Here is an 18,406-nt window from a genome sequence, read left to right as displayed (position 1 = left end):
TTACACGTTGAAGCTTTCTTCAGCGGCTTAGCAACAAGGTGATGAACTCGTCTCTACTATGGTGGTGGAGCGTCCTTGACTCAGCGCCTAAGAGCTTCGTAGATTGATGGATGGATGGTGGTCACGCTCTTGTAGGAGATGGAGGTTTGAGGAGTGAATTGGGCAGTCTTGGAATGGTTTTTGGCCAGGCAGTGATAGGCAAGGAAGTGATAGGCCAGGAAGTGATCTTGGCTGGGAAGTAATGCAAATTCTATTATGGACGTTGCCTATTTATAGGGGAGCATTGGTTGGCTTTTGTCGATCATACCCTTCATCATTGGATGGATGGGATTGCATCATAATTCCTTTAATTTCCCAACTGAAACGTCTCCTTTATGGACTTAATTCCTCATATAATGGGGTCTTTTAACAAGCTGAAACGTCTTTCTCTTATTTATTTTCCAGTTGAAACATATTTCTCCTTTATTCCCCAACTGAAAAACGTCTTTCTCCTTTATTCTCCAACTGAAAATGTCTTTCTCCTTTATTTCCCTTCTTCATTGCTTGGTCAAATGTCTTAAATGCTTTATTTTATGATTCCATCATTGCTGTTTCCAAGAGTTCCACCAGGCAAGGTTTCCTACAACAAGCAGGAGAATATCAGAATTTTATAGAGAAAATAAAGGGAATTAAAATGTAAAGACCGCAAAAACAGTCGACAGTGAGGAATCCTGATCCAGCTAGGATTTTTCATGAATTTTACTTTTTCTGCCTATTTCATTCAAAACACTCAACAAGACTCTCAAAATGACTTAATGACTCAAAACACTAAACTAAGGGAGAAACAAGGCTAAAATGGGGCACATATTCAATAATATCGTCACACTTTTTGCTCCTATCATTCGACATAAATATTTTGGTATCTTTCAGTAACTTAATGTTACTGCTAGCAAGGAGAATGTCATCTACATATAGGATAAGAAAAAAAAACTGGTTTCCAACAACTTTAAGATAAACACATTCATCTACTAGATTTTCTGTAAAACCAAAAGATGCAACCACAAAATCAAATTTTCTATATCATTGTCTAGATGCCTGTTTAAGTCCATATATAGATTTCTTAAGCTTACAGGCTAAGTTTTCTTTTCCAGTTTCAATATAGCCTTCTGGTTGTGACATGTATATCACTTCCTCCAGTTCACCATTTAAGAAGGTTGTTTTTACATCCATTTGGTGTAACTCCATATCATAGTGAGCTACAAGAGCCATTATGATTCTAAAAGAGTCCTTAGTTGAAACTGGTGAAAATGTTTCTGTAAAATCTATACCCTCCTTTTGTGTGAACCCTTTAGCTACAAGCCTTGCTTTATGTCTCTCATTATTTCCCTTGGCATCTCTCTTAGTTTTGAACACCTACTTGCTACTTATAGGCTTGTGATTTGGATCTGGCTTCACAAGCTCCCACACTTCATTATTATACATGGATTCAAGCTCTGCATCCATGGCTTTCTTCCATCGTTTTGACTCATTACCTTCTGCAGCTTGCTTAAAATTTACAGGGTCATTATCATCTGCTAAAGTGCTCTCAATTTCTTGCAGATAAACCTCATAAATATCATTTTGACCACCAAAAGTTGGCTTCCTAGTTCTTTGTGATCTTCTAGGTTCAGCTACATTTTGTTGAGGTTCAGGAACATTTTGATCTGGTATACAGCCACTTCAACATTTTAGATTTCAAGTTCTAAGTCACCATCTGCTTCATTGTGAACTTCACTTTCAGTTTCTGCATTATTTTTAAAGTTTGGCATTTCTATTTCTGTATCCTCACTTTCTGCAATTTCCTTAAAATCATCAGTTAAATCTTTAAATTTTGTATTGCAAATACTCTCCCCCAGAAATTTAACCTGATGAGTTTCAAAAATTCTAGGTGAATAGTGAGGTGCATAGAGTTTATAACCTTTAAATTTTTCACAATAGCCTATAAAATGACATGTTACAGATTTATGGTCAAGTTTTCCTAAATTGGGATTGTCAGCTTTACAACCCCATACATGGCAATGATGCAAACTAGGTTGCCTACCACACCAAGACTCAAATGGTGTTTTATCCACAGACTTGCTTGGGGACCTATTGCAAAGATAATTTGCAATGACAAGTTACAGATTTAAGGTCAAGTTTCCTAAATTGGGATTGTAAATTCTTTCCTCAGCTTTACAACCCCATACATGGCAATGATGCAGACTAGATTGCCTACCACACCAAGACTCAAATGGTGTTTCATCCACAGACTTGCTTGGGGACCTATTGCAAAGATAGTTTGCAGTTCTGAAAGCTTCTCCCCAAAACATTTTGGCAACCCAGAAGTACACATCATACTTCTTACTGTATTCAACAGAGTTCTATTCTTTCTCTCTGCACACCATTCTGTTGGGGATTGTATGGTGTTGTATATTGAGCTTTTATACATACATCCTGCAGATATAAAGCAAATGGCCTCTTTTGTTGTCCTTGCTCAGTATATTTACCATAAAATTCACCCCCCCCTATCAGACCTCACAGTCTTAATTTTCATTTCTAGTTGATTTTCAACTTCAGTTTTGAAAATTTTAAATGCCTCAAGTGACTGTGATTTTTCTGACAATAGGTAGATGTAACAGTACCTTGAATAGTCATCTATGAATGTAATGAAATAAACATTTCCACTTATTGTTCTATGCCTGAAGGGACCCCCTATATCTGTATGAATTAACTCTAGCAGTTTTTCACTTCTGCTAGCAGTCTTTTTTCTTAAGTTTTTTACCCTTAAAACATTCAATGCAGTCTGCTAGGTCTGAAAAGTCTAGTTCTGGAAGTGTTTTGTTCTTTACAAATATTTGCAGTCTTTCTTTTGAAATGTGGCCTATTCTCCGATGCCACAAGTAAGCTGATTTATCATTGAACAAGGTCCTTTTAACACATGTGATGGTGTTGTTACTTAATGTGTTATTTATGTCTTCAACAAGTGAGATTACTTGTTGAGGTATTGAACAATTCAATTTCATATAATTATCCAAAATAACACCAGAATCATATAACAAGGAACCTTTAGAAATTTTTATTCCATCCAAATCAATGTAAAAACAACAACCAGCCTTAACCAAAAGAGACATAGAAAGCAAATTCCTCTTAATCGAGGGAATGTAATAAACATCATCCAAAACTAAAAAATTTCCAAAACCTAGATCTAGTCTTAAGGTTCCTATATCCTTCACTGCAACCCTCATGTCATTCCCCACACAGACATTGATTTCCTCACTTCTTAGTGCCCTCTTCTTTGTGAATCCCTGTAAAGAATTCGTAATATGCAAGGGTGAGCCAGAATCTAACCAATAAGTGTGAGGTTCAATATTGACAAAATTAATTTCTAAAGAAAAAGTTTATGTAGTACTTCAGAAATTCTTACCCTTCTTCACCAACCAAGCTTTAAAACCTGAGCAGTCTTTCTTCATATGTCCTACTTTTTTGCCAAAGTAGCACTTGAACTTAAAAGCTTTGGTGGTGTTAGGTGCTGCAGTGTTTCCAGATAGCTTAGTGATGGTTTTGGTGACCTTAAGCTTGTTCTTCTTTTTCTTTGGCTTTTCCACCAAGTTCACAGAGGTTGCAGGCTCTCTCTCTTTCTTAATTCTATCTTCTTCATCAGCACAGATAGATATGAGCTCATCTATGGTCCAGGTACCCTTTAGAGCATTGTAGCTAGTTCTAAGCCCACTAAAGGTATTTGGCAAAGAATGCAGTGCAACATGCACCACTTGGCTATCATTCACTCCCATCAGTAACTCCCTGAGCCTAGCATTAATGTGGATCAGCTTCATTATGTGCTCTCTAACTCCCCCAGATCCTTCATACTTCAGCTCATGGAAAACCTTAGATAATCTTGCAACCTCTGTTTTCTCACTCTCTTTAAATTTTCTCTCAATGGCCTCCATATAGTCAGTAGCCAAGTAAGGTTCTTCTACACTACCTCTTACAATGTCAGACATAGTGTTCCTAATGGTGTTCTTGGCCATTCTATTTTACCTGTGCCAGGCTTTAAATGCCTTAATCTCCTCAGCTGAACTATCTTTAGTTAATGCCTCAGGTTCATCCTCATGAAAGACTAGGTCTATATTCTCATGCATCATCATATAACGCTCTATCGAATCTCTCCAGGCTCTAAAGTTTGTTCCAGTGAGCATCAAAACATTGTTGAGGTTCATGTAAATACTTCCTAATGAGTAAAGTCAAAAAGAAAAATTCTGTAAGTTTCAGTTTCAAAACTCAAAAAATACAAAGTTTCAATTTAACAATATTTCTGCAGATTTATGTGTTAGTTCCAAAAGCAGTTCAAAAACACATAAAACACCAAAACAAAATATCAACCATAATGGCAACAAGTACCACAAGATACTATGTCAATGAAAATACCCCAAATCTGAATTTCACATTAGGCAACACTTTTGTAGCAGTAGAAATAATGTACTTAAGTTTCTGAATCTTCACCCCATAATTAGAGAACTCAAGTTATCCAAAAAGACAATCAACATCTTATGACAGTAGAAGAGTCTTTAAGTATCAAAATATGAATTCAAAATCATGTGTGAAGCTGTTTGTCACCAAACTATGCTATATTAACACTTCTTTGGAAGACACGAGTAAGCACAGTTTGAAAACAATTAACACAAGTTTCCAGGTTATTTTTATCTTAATGATCAAATGCAAATAATAACAGAAATTGCTTTGTGCAACATGCCTATTTTTATTTGCAACAACCTGTGACCGAAATAAAGTTTAACTAAATTCAATTCAAGACATCAAGGCACTTGAAAAGAAACTTTACTCAATCTGCAATTTTCTCAATGAAAATATGACAACTTTTACAAGGAGACAGTGAACTTCTTAACTCAAACATTCATCAATTTATCATATAATCATTGTTCAATCACAGATATGTGTTAGCAGAATCCAAAATATTAAGCACAACCATCCATAAGCAATCATAGAGAAAGCACAAAATCGTTTCAATTCAACTCAATTCAATTCAGAGACACAAGCACACCAAAACTTAAATTTCATCCGGTCACCATCTACTCTAGCCTAGGTGCACGCCGGGAATGCTTCTAGTGTTCTTGTAATTCAATAGAAAACGAATTAAAGCTTTGAATCGAAACATGGTTCTCAGAAGGCCTAACCTTTGCGACTGCAATTCTACAACAATTTTAGCGGAAGCAATAATTCCCAAAAGCGATCTTAATCTGAAATTTTTTTTTTTTTCTTGGCCTGTTAACCAAAACCTTAATTTCCCAAAACGTTTTGCAATTCAACATAACACAAAACTCTAGTTCAAAATACAATGAATTGATCTTCTAAAAATGATTTATGAATTGTGAAATTTTGCTTTGATACCATTTGTTAACTTAATGAGCAAACCAAGATCGTTTCACAAAATGCATAAACACAACCAGATGATCAATACAATATGAGCTAGAATACAACAAGAGGAGATGCATCACCTGCTTCATGCACAACAGTCATTCCTTCAAAAGCAGTAGCAGCAACACAGCTATTCAACACAAATAATCTGAGCTCCAAAACTTCAAGTAGCCACACGCAAGAAATCTTCTACTCAACTATGTGTTTAACTCCTATTTATGGGGCATGACTGAATGTTTTGTCACACAGTGAATAGGGACTTCAAGCACCTATATATACAAGCTAGATAGGTCTTCCCATAAAAGAATCCTTGATTCTAGCCAATGAGTTATTTGACAGATGTTATAATTTATCATATCAACTAATTAGATATTTATCTTTATCAAAATGGATTGCTAACCATATGAGTGACATACCAAAGCTCATTAGGTGTCTAGGTAGATAATTCATATATTTTCCATTTATTGTAATAAGTTTAATCAGTTTGTTATTTACTTAATGTAGATAATATTAGGTCCAAATAATATTTTACAGAAACGTCAAGACCCCCCTAGAACCTTCAAGAATATCACGGCAATTCCAATCCAAACTCAACTAGAAATCCAAACTCCACATTACTTGGAAATCCGAATTCCTTGAGACTTCCTCCTCATGTGCACGGCATATGATCTTCTTGAGACTTCTAGATGCTTCATGAACGTTCCAAGGCTCTCCTAGTGCAAGTAGAACTCCATATGTAAGTAGGTTTCCTAGTTGAATACTGCTTCCTTTTCCAAGATGCTTCTACACTCTTCCAGAACCTTCTTGAGTAATCCTTATTCAACAGGGACTCCTTGTCAAACTAGTATTCCTTATCTAGAGTAGAATTGGGTTTCCTTGTTCAAGTAGAACTCCTAATTTCCCCGACTTAAGAGTTTGAGTCTAAGTCAGCTTCTGATTCCTACTCCAACTGGGATTCCTTTTCCTAGTCAAACTGGGCAAACTTCCATTTCTTCATTTCTTTCCATTTCTGCGCCACTTGTGCCTTCCTTAGTCATTTTTGGACTTTGAGACTCCATTACACCTGTAAAACACTAACTAAGTTAAATTGATTAAGATAAAGGAAATAACTTAGCAAAATATAGGGTTTAAACATTATAAATGTCGCATTTTATGCTCCTATCATTGACGTCTCAAGGTTAACAATTTTCTCCACAATTTCGATTTCTCACTTGTTCTCTCTAGTTTTCGGGTTTTTCGCAATCTTCAAGGAGCTTTTCCATGACCATCCACCTTCCTTGCCGTGATCATCATTTGTGCACCACCTTGGAGCTGCTTTAGATCTTTGGGATGTGATCAAGGGTTGTTCATACCACGTTTTCCATGTATTTTCACTGTTTAGTCTTTCTTGTAGTTAGAATTTCTGCTTTGGAATTTCTGTTGTGTAAACCGAAACTATGGTGTGACAAACTGATTTTTGGGATTCAATTTAGATGGTTCTTTTCAATGTTTGATGTGTTCATGTGTTCTTGATCTTGCTTAATTTCTGAATTGATAGAATGATAATATGATTTTGTGTGAATTCGCATGTGACTATTGTCTTGGTTCAAAACATAGGAATACTTGCATGCACGATAGCTAGTAATTAGGTTTTATGCTTTGTAAACCCTAATTCAATGAAGTAGTAAAGGCTTGCTTTGAGTCGAAATCAGATTATGCATGTGATGATAAGTTTTGACTTGCTTTGAGTGCTTGGATTTGCATGTTTGTCAACTCTTTCTTAAACCTAATGATTTGAAAATAAATTTTTAACGCAGTTGCTTTGATTGTGTGATGTCGGGTTTTCAAAATAGATTGTCTTGGTGCTTTGCTAATTCAATTGATTAAAGAAAGAAAGTTAAAAGGGACATTGGTTGCTTTGATCTTTGTGTCTTGGTTGATGGCGTTCTATGGTGATTAATAAAGGTTAAGATAAGATGCATGAATGAATTGATCTTGATTAGTTCTTGATGAATTGTTTTCCATAAATTCTTCTTTTCCTACCTATGTATATAAAATATTTTTGTTCTTTATTGTTTTCTGAAAATTTATATTTTGATCTTCAAAACCCCCCTATCTTTCTTTTTTTTTTCTTGTTTGTGCATCTGGGTAAATCGATTTAGGATTTTAGGTAGCATGTTAATGTAAATAATAGTTAGTAAATAATCTGAAAATAACTTAGTTAATTCGAAAATAATAGCTTAGGAATTAAGTTTGGCCGAAAATAAGTGTTAGTGTTTTGTAGGAATTAGTTTGGTGGTTTTTAGGAATTTGTTTTGTGTTTTTTAGGGATTGCTAAAAAATAGGGATTCTTTTGGTGTTTTTTAGGAAAAGTAGTCAGAGTTAGTTTTAAGGATTAAATACTATTTAGTCCTTGACCTTTTGTCCAAAAAACACTTCAGTCCCTGGCCTTCTAATTTCACACGTTTAGTCCCTGTACTTCAAAATTTAGGACCAATAGGTCCTTTCTGTTAACCATCCGTTAAAAGTTGCCATTAACTGGCTGACATGGCGTTTCTATCCATGCCAACTCAACTTTTGGCATCCAAGTCACTGGTAATATGCCCAAAGTAACCCTTGCCTTCATTATCCCCCAGCTGCAGCTTAAATTCACTCCAAATTCATTCATATATTCCCTCAAAATTACCTACTCCAAATTTTGAAGAAATATAGTAATCTGCCACAATATCACAAAAAGAATCCTAAAAAAAGAATCAGAATCTGCAGCAAGCCAATGAACAAGTACAATAATCTGCCATTTCATTCAAATCAATCCATAGAATCTGCAGGTTGCCAATGAAGAAGCTCTAATTTACAAAAAAAAAAACAAAAACTAGAGCATTACATCCTCAAGAACTGTTCTATAAGCTAGTAGTTTAGCTCTAATCATCTTATCAAAAGATTAGAGCTAGCAACCAAGTGCAACAACACAAGGTTGCACAAAAAAAGGATGTCTAAACTTCACTTGGTTGGCAGCCTAATACTTGATAAATTTGCAGACCTATTTTCCCTCTCCCTTACCAGAATTTTCTCTGATCCTTTGGGATGATCTTGTTGGTGTTGCAACTTGCTTGGTTGATGCCCTAGGAGCTTGTGGAGGCCTTGAGGTAATGGTGGTTGAGGTAGCTTGAACATGCCTTGAGGCAGTTGGGGCAGATGTGGCTTGTCTAGGCCTCCCTCTTGTTGGGGCACACCTGTTTTCTGCCAAGCTTGCTGCCTTCTGTGCAGCCCACTTTTTCTGGATACACATGAACAAGTGAGAGTTAATTTAAGTTGAAAATGACACTTTTGAGTCAAGTAGAGAGTAAAAATGGCAGGGAACATACCCTTTGATACTCAGCTCTTTCCTTCACTTTCTGCCTCAACTCATTGGCAGTCATAGGACCCTTTTTTCCTCTCTTGGACTGCAGCAAACAATAGCCAAATGAAATAATAGCTTGTCACACAATTAACTTATAAACTATGCAATTGAAACTACAAAAAAAAGTGCACCTAATATGTTGTATACCTGATTTCCAGAACCTTGACCAGCTTCATTATTTTCCTTCCTTTTCTTAGAAACAGCTGAAGTCTTCTTCTCTTTTGGAGGCAAATGCCTCTGACAAGTTTTGACATTATGTCCTACTTGGTTGCAGTTGCCACACTTGAGTGACCTTTGCACCCTTCCAAGTTTACTAACACTATCTTGAAGCTTTTCAGAAGGATCCTTGATTCTCTTAGTCTTTGGCCTACCTGGTTGCCTTGAGTATTGAGGAGGTAAGATTGCTGGTTCTTCACTTGTTGACCACATATCCATACTATTAACAGGCATGATCAAGTTTGAGTAGATAGTCATATATGTGCTCTTGAGGTAGCAATCTGCCACATAGTGATCAACATCCTCCCTCTTCCCAAATATTGCAGAAATGGCGTGCTTGCATGGGATTCCAGTCAAATTCCACCTCCGGCAGCTGCATGTCCTTGCAGCAAGGTCAACAACATTCTTGGAACCCTCAATGTTCTCCACTTCTGCTTGGTTCCCACCATTGAATGTTGAAATGCAATCTTCAGCAGCCTTTACCTTATTCTTCTCAATCACATTTCTGGCCTTTGGGCAGATATTTCCATGATATGCTGCCATCTTGTCCTTCCTAATTTGAATCCTCCTCATTAACTTCATCCTTATCTCTTCAAACATAGTGATAGGAGGCTTACCCCTTGCCTCTAGAATAAGGGCATTAAAGCTCTCACACATGTTGTTAATGAGGATGTCACAATTGTTGCCTGTTCTGAAATATGCCCTGGACCAATGTTTGGGTGGCCTCTCGGGTGCTGCAAATAAAGAAACTCCATAAGTAAATATTAGCAATAGTCCATAAACTTCAAACAGAAACTTAAATGGAGACTAAGTACCTGTCAACCAATTATAAGCATCAACATCAAGGGACTTCATCTCCTCCATTTCCTTGAGAAAGTAAGGCAAGGTTGTTGACTTTACTGCTTTCCACATCTGGTCCTTCATGACCTTTCCCGGAAACAACTTAGTGAAGTTTGTCCATAAATGTCTTGCACAAAATCTGATGCTAGCAGATGGAACAACATCCTCAAAGGCAGGTTTCAACCCTTTCTGTTTATCACTAATAAAAGTCCAGCCTGCACCATCTGTAACGTCCCGAACCTGAATTCACCGGTTTACTAGTCATTTGGACGATAAACGATCTTTACTTTCACTTTTATTGTCGTTTTAGTACTTTTAGTGGCCCTAAAAGTTGACTTTTTATTCGGGTCAAAATTTGAGAAAATGTTCTTCATGAAAGTTGTAGAGGACGTTAAACCGAGCGCGTGCATATGTGGTACGTAAAAATCGGAGTTCGTATAAGAAAGTTATAAGCGAAAATGTGAAAATTACTGTTCATGGTAAGTAGTATATATTTGAATTTTTACTGTGGCAGCCGGTAACTTTTCATTTCTCTCTTTCTCTCCTCCTCCCCGCGTCTCTCTCCCTCTTCTCTGCAACTCCGGCCACCTCACGATTCCGACCACCTGGGGACGAACGAGTGGCACCGTTGGACTCCTCTACTCCTACCCAACCTCCCCATGGCGGTAACTCACGGCGGCTTGGCCGGAAAACGACGCATCGGGTCCTTGAAGTTTCACTGTAGTAGAAGTGGTCAATGCCGATATTTTTCGATTCCGGCCGTCTCCGGCCACCAAACCAGCGTCGAAGGTTCGGTTTTCGCCAATGATCGTTTTGCCCCTAGCCTTGAGCCACGATTTGCAGAGTGGAGGAAGAATCGAAGAGATGAATTTCTGGGTTACTATTCACCGATCGGGTTCAACTTCTCCTTAATTGTTGAGGTACTTCTACTCATTTTCTGACTTTGTCTCAGTTGAGAAAGTTGTTGGGTCTAATGAGATGATGGTGCTGCCAAAATTTGGTGGCCATTGGAGCTGGTGGCGGTGGCGGCTGTGGGCGGCAGCTGCAGCGTGTAGGGCAGCGTTTTGATTCTAGTTTTTAGTCCATTAAATCCTATAAATGTTGTAGAGTTTGTATGTGAAGTTTGGTGAATTTTGGAGGAGGTTGGAATTGATTGTGAATTTCCAAAGTTCGGAGTATTGTGATTGAATTGTGGGAAGATTTCCCTTGTTTTTATTGTGGAATATGTAGATTGAGGAATTGGTGTTGTGGGTGTGATTTGAGTTGAATTTGAGAAGTAATGGAGATAGGGATTTTCGAGGTTTCGTTTAGGTTCGTATTTATTTTATCGGATTGCCGTTTACGGAAATATAATTATGTACAGGGCAATGTCGCGAGCTACGGCTAGATGAAGGAACTCATTTGCGTGGTCGCCCAATAGTACTGTGAGTAGACTTTTGATTTGAAGTGATGCATGCAATATTATTTCGTAAATAATTATTACGTTTATTATTTGAGAATATAAATTGATTTATCTCGGTTATAATTTCAGAATGATTTTGGCTCTAAGTTTTAAAAGGATATTGCAAATTTCGAAATAAGTATGATTTGCTATCGATAGGGATTTTGGTTTCGGATTATAAAGTGATTTCGGATTTGATTGGGTTTTGAGATTTATGAAATATTATAAAGTGATTTCGGGAATGAATTGTTTTTGGATTTTTTAAATGGAAATTTTTGTCGAGGAAACGATTGATTTAATTATTCTTTTAGCGTGTGGGACACGCTGTTGATTTTTGTGACTTACTACGAGAATTTCCGAGTACGGTTGGGAATCGTACCCGTGTTTTCTTTATTCGCGGGACTTATGGGGAAGCCTTTTAGATTTACTGGATTTTGAATGGTTTTTACCCGCCATACCTGGGTCGCTATATTTTATTGCTAGCTAGCCTATTAGTACTCCTTCCTGCTTACTATGTGTTCGTGGGTGAGTAAGAGCAGAGCATGGGATGCTCCAGAGTGTGGGACACTCCGACCCGAGCCTGGGAGGCTCCCTTCTTTCGTATGGTGATATTTCTTCCCCATATCTTATCGTTGCTTGACTAACGGGGCTAGTCCGATTTTCACTGTAGCCAGCGGGGCTGGTCTTATCTTCTTTGAAACGAGATTTCGGTTTTACGATATATTTTTCAAATGTTGTGACTAGTGAGGCTAGTCGGTTTACCGTTTTGAAATCCTTGGAGTTAAAGCTAAATGTGTTTTACCATTTGTGCATGCATCGAGTTTTTTTTTTTAAATGAATAAATGTGGGAAAGTATGAAATCTTTTTTCTTTTAAATTGTTTATTTTGTCCACTCACGCTAACGTTTTTCATCTACTTTCCCCTGGGCCTTTCGGTTTCTAATGCCCAGTGTGCAGGCGTTATTAGTTGAGGTCGGGCATACATGGTTCGAGGCATAGTTGATGAATAGCTTCCGCACTTCTTCGTTTGGCTCAGATATATTGTGAGTTAATGTTTTGGGTAGTCCACTTTAGGGGTGATTCGGCCAATTCTTGGTAGAGTTATCTCTAAGGTGGTCCCCGCAGGGCCACCTCGGATTTCAGGGTGAAATCCAGGGTGGGTCTTGTCACCATCATTCTCAATACTCAAATCCTTCACCAACAGTTCAAGAAACCAAATCCAGCTATCCTTTGTCTCCAGCTCCACCATTTCATATGCCACAACCCAAGAAGTGTTGTTGGCATCAATCCCCACAGCTGTTAGAAGCTGACCCCCAAAGCAGCTCTTAAGATGTGCTCTATCCATCCCAATCACTGCTCTACACCCAGCCTTGAACCCATTCTTTAAGGCTCCTAAGCAAATGTACATTCTTTTGAAAATGGGTAGCTTCTTTTTGTTGTTGAAGTCACACTTTATGTCGATGGATGTTGCTGGATCAACTCTCTGCAGTTCCATCCCATAATCCCTCAACCTAGCATACTGCTCTCTAATGGATCCCTCAACCTCCAATAGGGCAGTTCTTTTAGCTCTATAAGCCATTGACCTTGAAACCCTAGCTCTAATGCTAGCTGACATGATCTTCGCTAGAGAATCTGCAAAAACAAACAAATTCATTAAGTTTCAAAACACATCAGAATTAATGCCATAAGCAGTTAGAAACAAATCAGAACACTTAGACCTGGAGTTATCTCTTGGTTCAGAGCAATCTGGTCCTTGAACCTTGCAGTGAGGTACCTCATCCTTACCATGCTATTGTTAAACTTCCTTGTGCACTTGTGTTCAGGAACATACTCCTTCATTTGAATAGTGCTTTCATGTTGCATCTTCGAGGCAAAAAAAAGTGGGCAGTTATCCTCCTTGCACACCACCCTTAACCTTGTCTTATCATTCTTGATATAGACATATTCCCATCCACCCTGAATTGCCATCTCTCTTAAGGCATCCCTCAATACCTTCACATCAGCAAACTTCATTCCCAAGTAAAACTTGGGTTTTTTCATATCAGTAATGGGGTTGAATTCAATCCCCACATCCTCTAATTCTCCATCAGAATTAATGGCATATTGCAGCCTCTCATCATCTGAACCATCCTCCCTAAACATATCCTCATCATCAGAAAAGTGCCCTACTTCCTCCTCTACATTTGACTCTTGACCCTTTGATCCCAGCCTTGCAGTTTTGCCTTTTGCAGCTGCCTCCATCACTGCTTCTTCCAGCCAATCATCATCATCAGTTCCATAGTGGTCATAATCCTCATCATCAAATTGAGGATCATAATCATAATCCTCATCCTCACTTGAACCTGCCTCCTCGCTGCCTCCTTCATAAAATCCCCCATTAGCCTCACCACCACCAAAGGACTAAAGATAGTCCAGCACATCTATATCATGTAGACCGGAACGCTCACATTCTACACCAATTGTCCCCTGCACCACACCTGACCCTTGCACACCACTTGTTGAACCAATACCACTACTTCCTTGTCCTATACTTGACTGCCCCCAACCACTTGATGCTTGTTGGTCACCTTTGGAAGTTTTTTTCCCACTAGAGTGGTACTCTATAAGCTTTTGCTTTCCCTGATCTTTTGGATCCAAACCTCCAGCTTGGCTTGCTTGAGTTGGTAAATGGTTCTCCACATCTCTAATCACAACTCCTTTGCTTGGCTGTGTTATAGGCTCATCCAATAGCTCTGTTATAACAACACTTGGCTTCTTTCTTGGCGAGTCAGGAAGCTCTTCAATAACAACACCGCTCTTACCACCTTCACTGAAGAACAAATATTCGTACATGAAAACATCATCATCTGAATCCCCAAACACTTCATGAAGCTCTACATGGTCCAAGTACAATATGATAAGCCTCCAAGTAGGTATTGCACTACACATGAATACCACATCCTGATCTGTTTCCAGCTTCATAAGTGAATCTTTCTCATCACCTATCCTATACCAATAATCGATTCTTTGCGATGCATAAGCCGGATTAAGTTGCATCACCATGTTATCAACCTCCACCAATGACATCCTATCTTTATCTACATTATCATAGTAGTCAACTTTCCCTCCAACATAGGACTCCCCCTGTAAGCAGCCACCATGGTACACTTTGACGGTGAAATAATTGGGGTGGGCTGCATAAGAATTATAAAAACATTAGTACCTAAATCCTAAAGCAACAAAACACAAATAAACTTGCAAATTAACTACCTAGCCACTGTGCACGCAAGAACCAAAACAGAAATGTACAAATATATGCCTCCATAAAGAGGTAAAAGACAAACAAACCCACTTTAAAACATTGTTTAAGACCAGCAATGCCATTCTTCCCACATGGGAGACAAAGACAAAAAATACATTCTTTACTGCCTGTAATGGACCACTTTCAGCACTTTCAGTACCATAATAAAAGCAAAAGCAGAAAGCTCACCCACAACTCGGACAATATTAAAAGCCATACCCAACCTTCTAAACAACCACTCGAGCTATTTGAAGCACTAAAATACAATACACACTGAACCTGAAATAAGCAAGTGCACAAAATCTGCAAATCCAAAATAGTTTGAAAATCCCTAAACTCGAAACCCAGAAACCCATAACACCCAATTTCGATTTTCAAACCCTAGAACTCGAAATTCCGTTCGAATACAAAACTCTTTACCAAAACATCGGAAACAACACAGTACCCACCCTTAAAACAACCCACAAACCACCCGTAAAGAAACCCCCAATTTTTGTTGAAAACCCTAAAACTCGAAACCATCCAAAATAGTCCGCCAATATGTTCGATTCATCATCATGTGGTTCAAAACAGAAATATAACTCACCATATTCAGGGATCTCCACTTTCTCAACGTCTTCAGCTCTCGGAACCCAAACATCTCCGTCGTTCCCAGCCATGTCGCCACCTCTATATCCAGCTTCTCAGATTGCTTCGAAACAACTGGGATTGAGGTTCAGTTCCCCGATTCAGAAGATTTTCCCCTCTTCTTTAGTTCTAGGGTTTTCGATTTTGTGGGTTAGGCACAATTAGGAGAGCTCGATAACTGAATTTGAAATTTAGGGCTGTTTTGGGGGAAATGGGTTAGGGATCGAGTCCTAATCGAGGGTAAAGACACCAGGGGCATAATGGAGAATTCGCCAGCCCAATCACTTACTCAACACGTAATTGGCGTTCACATGTGTACCAGGTCACCACTTAACCGATAGATTGGACGGAGTGGACCTATTGGTCCGAAATTTTGAAGTACAGGGACTAAACGTGTGAAATTAGAAGGTCAGGGACTGAAGTGTTTTTTGGACAAAAGGTCAAGGACTAAACAGTATTTAATCCTAGTTTTAAACTTGTATTCCTTGTTTGACTTGGTTTAGAATTTGTTTTCTTGTAGATTAAGTATTCCTCATTAGTGTAGAACTAGTAATCCTTGTTGTATGTGGATTTCTAATATAACTATGACTTGTAAAATGTATATAAATAGGAGTAGGATTTCCAAAACCTTTTCTAACTTGAATTCTTTCTTTCTTTCGAATTGTGTGTATATATACTTGTATATTTCGTTGTTTCTTCATTCTTTGCTCTCTAATTTCGTGTGATACATGTATGTGTTATCTCTAATTCTTTGTTGTTCGAAATTCTATGCATGTTGTAAATGTAAACTTTGTGTTCATGTAAATTTTCGTGTGAATGTATATTATTAATTATTTGATTTCGTTTCACATGTTTGTACCCTCAATCCCCAGCTTGAACGATCCTTGCTTATTCTATACTGACAACTATATTTTTCACGTATCAATGTTTGGCAATTGCTTTTGCACGTATCAATTTTTAAACTTGGTCCATATATTATTAAACTCCTTAACAGCTACACAAATTTTTATACTTAGCCCATATATTATTAAACTTGGTCCATATATTTTCTTTTTTCTTTTTTTAGTCACTATATATTATTTCTTTTCTTGAAGTATTTGATTTTATTTTATTTTCTAGTCTGCTTTAAAAGACATAGTCCCATAAAAAGCTCTTTTTTATTTAAGTAAATTAGGTCAATTTTTTTCTCTTTTTTCTCTCACTGTTTCTCCAAAATCAATAAGTCCCAGTCTCCCAGACGTCAGACGAAAAACTTGCCGTATTCTGTCCAATCTGTCAACCACCGTTCTCCCGCTTGACCTCTTCACTCTTCAGGTAAAAGCTCATCCTCTATTCCTCTTGGTTATATGATCTTTTGCACATCTTCATTTTTTAATTCATATATTTTTTTTTTAGTTCACAATTGCTTAATCAGTTAATCAAATCCATGAGTCGAAAGGACCGACATCCTTATCGGCCAAAACCACCTCCGAAGAATGGCCCAACACTGTTGCAGACTTTGCCTTGCCCCTTTTGGGAAGTCTATGCTTTCCCACATCGGAAACAAACAAGGTGCAAATTTCAGCTCTTGCTCAATTGTATATACAGACATATCTGCTTCCATTCTTCTTAAGTTACTATTTTTACTCTGTACGTACCATTACTCTATCTCAGTATCTGACTTAAGCATCAGAGAGTTATAGGTTGGTAAACCCGATCTCCCCCTGACCTTTGTTTCTTTTGACAAGTAGTGGGACTCGGTAACTAATCTACTCTCGGTGACCATAGAGAGAGAGAGAGAGAGAGAGAGAGGTTAATACAGTAGTGCTTGTGTGTAGAGAGCCATTTTTACAACAGTTAATTCCAAGCATACAAAATATATCTAAGTATTCATTTATTTCAAAAGTTTCGGGGTTTTACACTTTGCATATGCCTTTCTTTGATACTAGAATGTATAACTTAACTATGATGCATGAGAATTCACACTGAACAATGAAACCTCATTATAATAAAGTGAGAGAGAGAGACAGAGAGGTTTCGTAGTGAAATAATGTACATAAAAGAAAGTTGTAGTCTGAATTCAAAATGTCCTCTCATCTTGATAAATTGTAGACTGCAACTATATGGTATAGTAACATATCTTAAATAGCAAATTGCCACTAACAACAAACTCAACTCAACTTTTAAAAAGTGAGAGCTTCTAATTAATAATAAATGACGTTATCATAGGGCTGTGTTTTTAGCACCGTCTGATCGAGTTGAGATCCATGGAGATCATAACTTGGAATTGTAGGGGTAATGATCTTGATGTGCAAGGTCAAAACCCACCACTATAATTAAAAGAGTAAAACCCACCACTAGGGTCAAAAAATTTCTTCACCGGACAAAATGACACCCAACTTTCAAAAGTGATTAAAATGATACCTAAATTTTTAAAAGTGATCAAAATGATACCTAAATTTTTAAAAACAAATCAACTTGATACCCAACTTTCAAAAGTGATTAAAATGATACCTAAAGTTTTAAAAACAAATCAATTTGATACCTCAGTTTATTTTGTTTAGGGCTAAATACTGGTTTGTGGTTTAGGTCCAAAATCAATTCAGTCCCTGAACTTCTAATTTCATCAAAAACACCCCTGTACTTTTAATTTGGATCTAATAGGTCAAATTCATTAATATTCTATTATGGGTTCAAGTTATATATGCAGGCCACCTCAACACCACATCATAAAACATAGGCCATATATGAGCCACGTCAACAAGTTAAATGACTCAATTGTCGGAAGACTAACAAATTGGACCTATTAGATCAAAATTGAAAGTGTAGGGCTGGTCTTGATGAAATTAGAAGTTTAAGGACTAAATTGATTTTGGACCCAAACTACGTAATAGTTAGTATTTAGCCCTTTATTTTTTAACTTCTTTGTTAAATCAAATGCAAAATCAACTACAAAAATTGAAGTGATTTGTGGTCAGAGGGCGTCATCAATCATCTATAACCCAATCTTCTTCTTCTATAGAATTAAAAAAAAAATCTTCCATTCAATTTCAATTCTACCATTGATCGTAGAAATAAATAAAGTTCGGATGTTTCCCAACTTCTAAAGAAACAAAGAAAAATGGGAAGAGAGAGAGAGGCAGAGATAGAATAAGAAGAAGAGAATTAACAAAGTAAAATAAAAAATAATTGAAAAATAGTGTAAAATATTATTATAA

The 18,406-nt window shown here is 37.4% G+C and overlaps 1 protein-coding gene across 1 annotated transcript; it reads right to left on the bottom strand.

The window, feature by feature from the left end:
• Positions 1-8,307: 8,307 nt before the first annotated feature.
• Positions 8,308-9,946, bottom strand: LOC121052326. The gene is made up of 4 exons (XM_040517063.1): positions 9,838-9,946; positions 8,954-9,756; positions 8,772-8,849; positions 8,308-8,683 (listed from the first exon to the last, which is right to left on the bottom strand). Exons 1-4 carry the CDS (start codon positions 9,944-9,946, stop codon positions 8,447-8,449), a joined length of 1,227 nt encoding a protein of 408 aa, XP_040372997.1. The 3' UTR covers positions 8,308-8,446.
• Between the last annotated feature and the right edge of the window lie 8,460 nt (positions 9,947-18,406).

The sequence above is a fragment of the Rosa chinensis genome, chromosome 3 (assembly GCF_002994745.2).
Source record: "Rosa chinensis cultivar Old Blush chromosome 3, RchiOBHm-V2, whole genome shotgun sequence".
Lineage (NCBI taxonomy): Eukaryota > Viridiplantae > Streptophyta > Magnoliopsida > Rosales > Rosaceae > Rosa > Rosa chinensis.
Note: the sequence above shows the minus strand (reverse complement) of the source record. Positions and strands in the feature narration are given on the sequence as shown.

Bases quoted from the DNA above. Each gene is read 5' to 3' on its own strand.
- LOC121052326 (XM_040517063.1), bottom strand. From the start codon at position 9,946: ATGAAGGACCAGATGTGGAAAGCAGTAAAGTCAACAACCTTGCCTTAC. The intron at 9,757-9,837 runs GTACTTAGTCTC...CTTTATTTGCAG, and splicing joins TGCTTATAATTGGTTGACAG to CACCCGAGAGGCCACCCAAA. The intron at 8,684-8,771 runs GTATGTTCCCTG...ATGTGTATCCAG, and splicing joins AAAGAGCTGAGTATCAAAGG to AAAAAGTGGGCTGCACAGAA.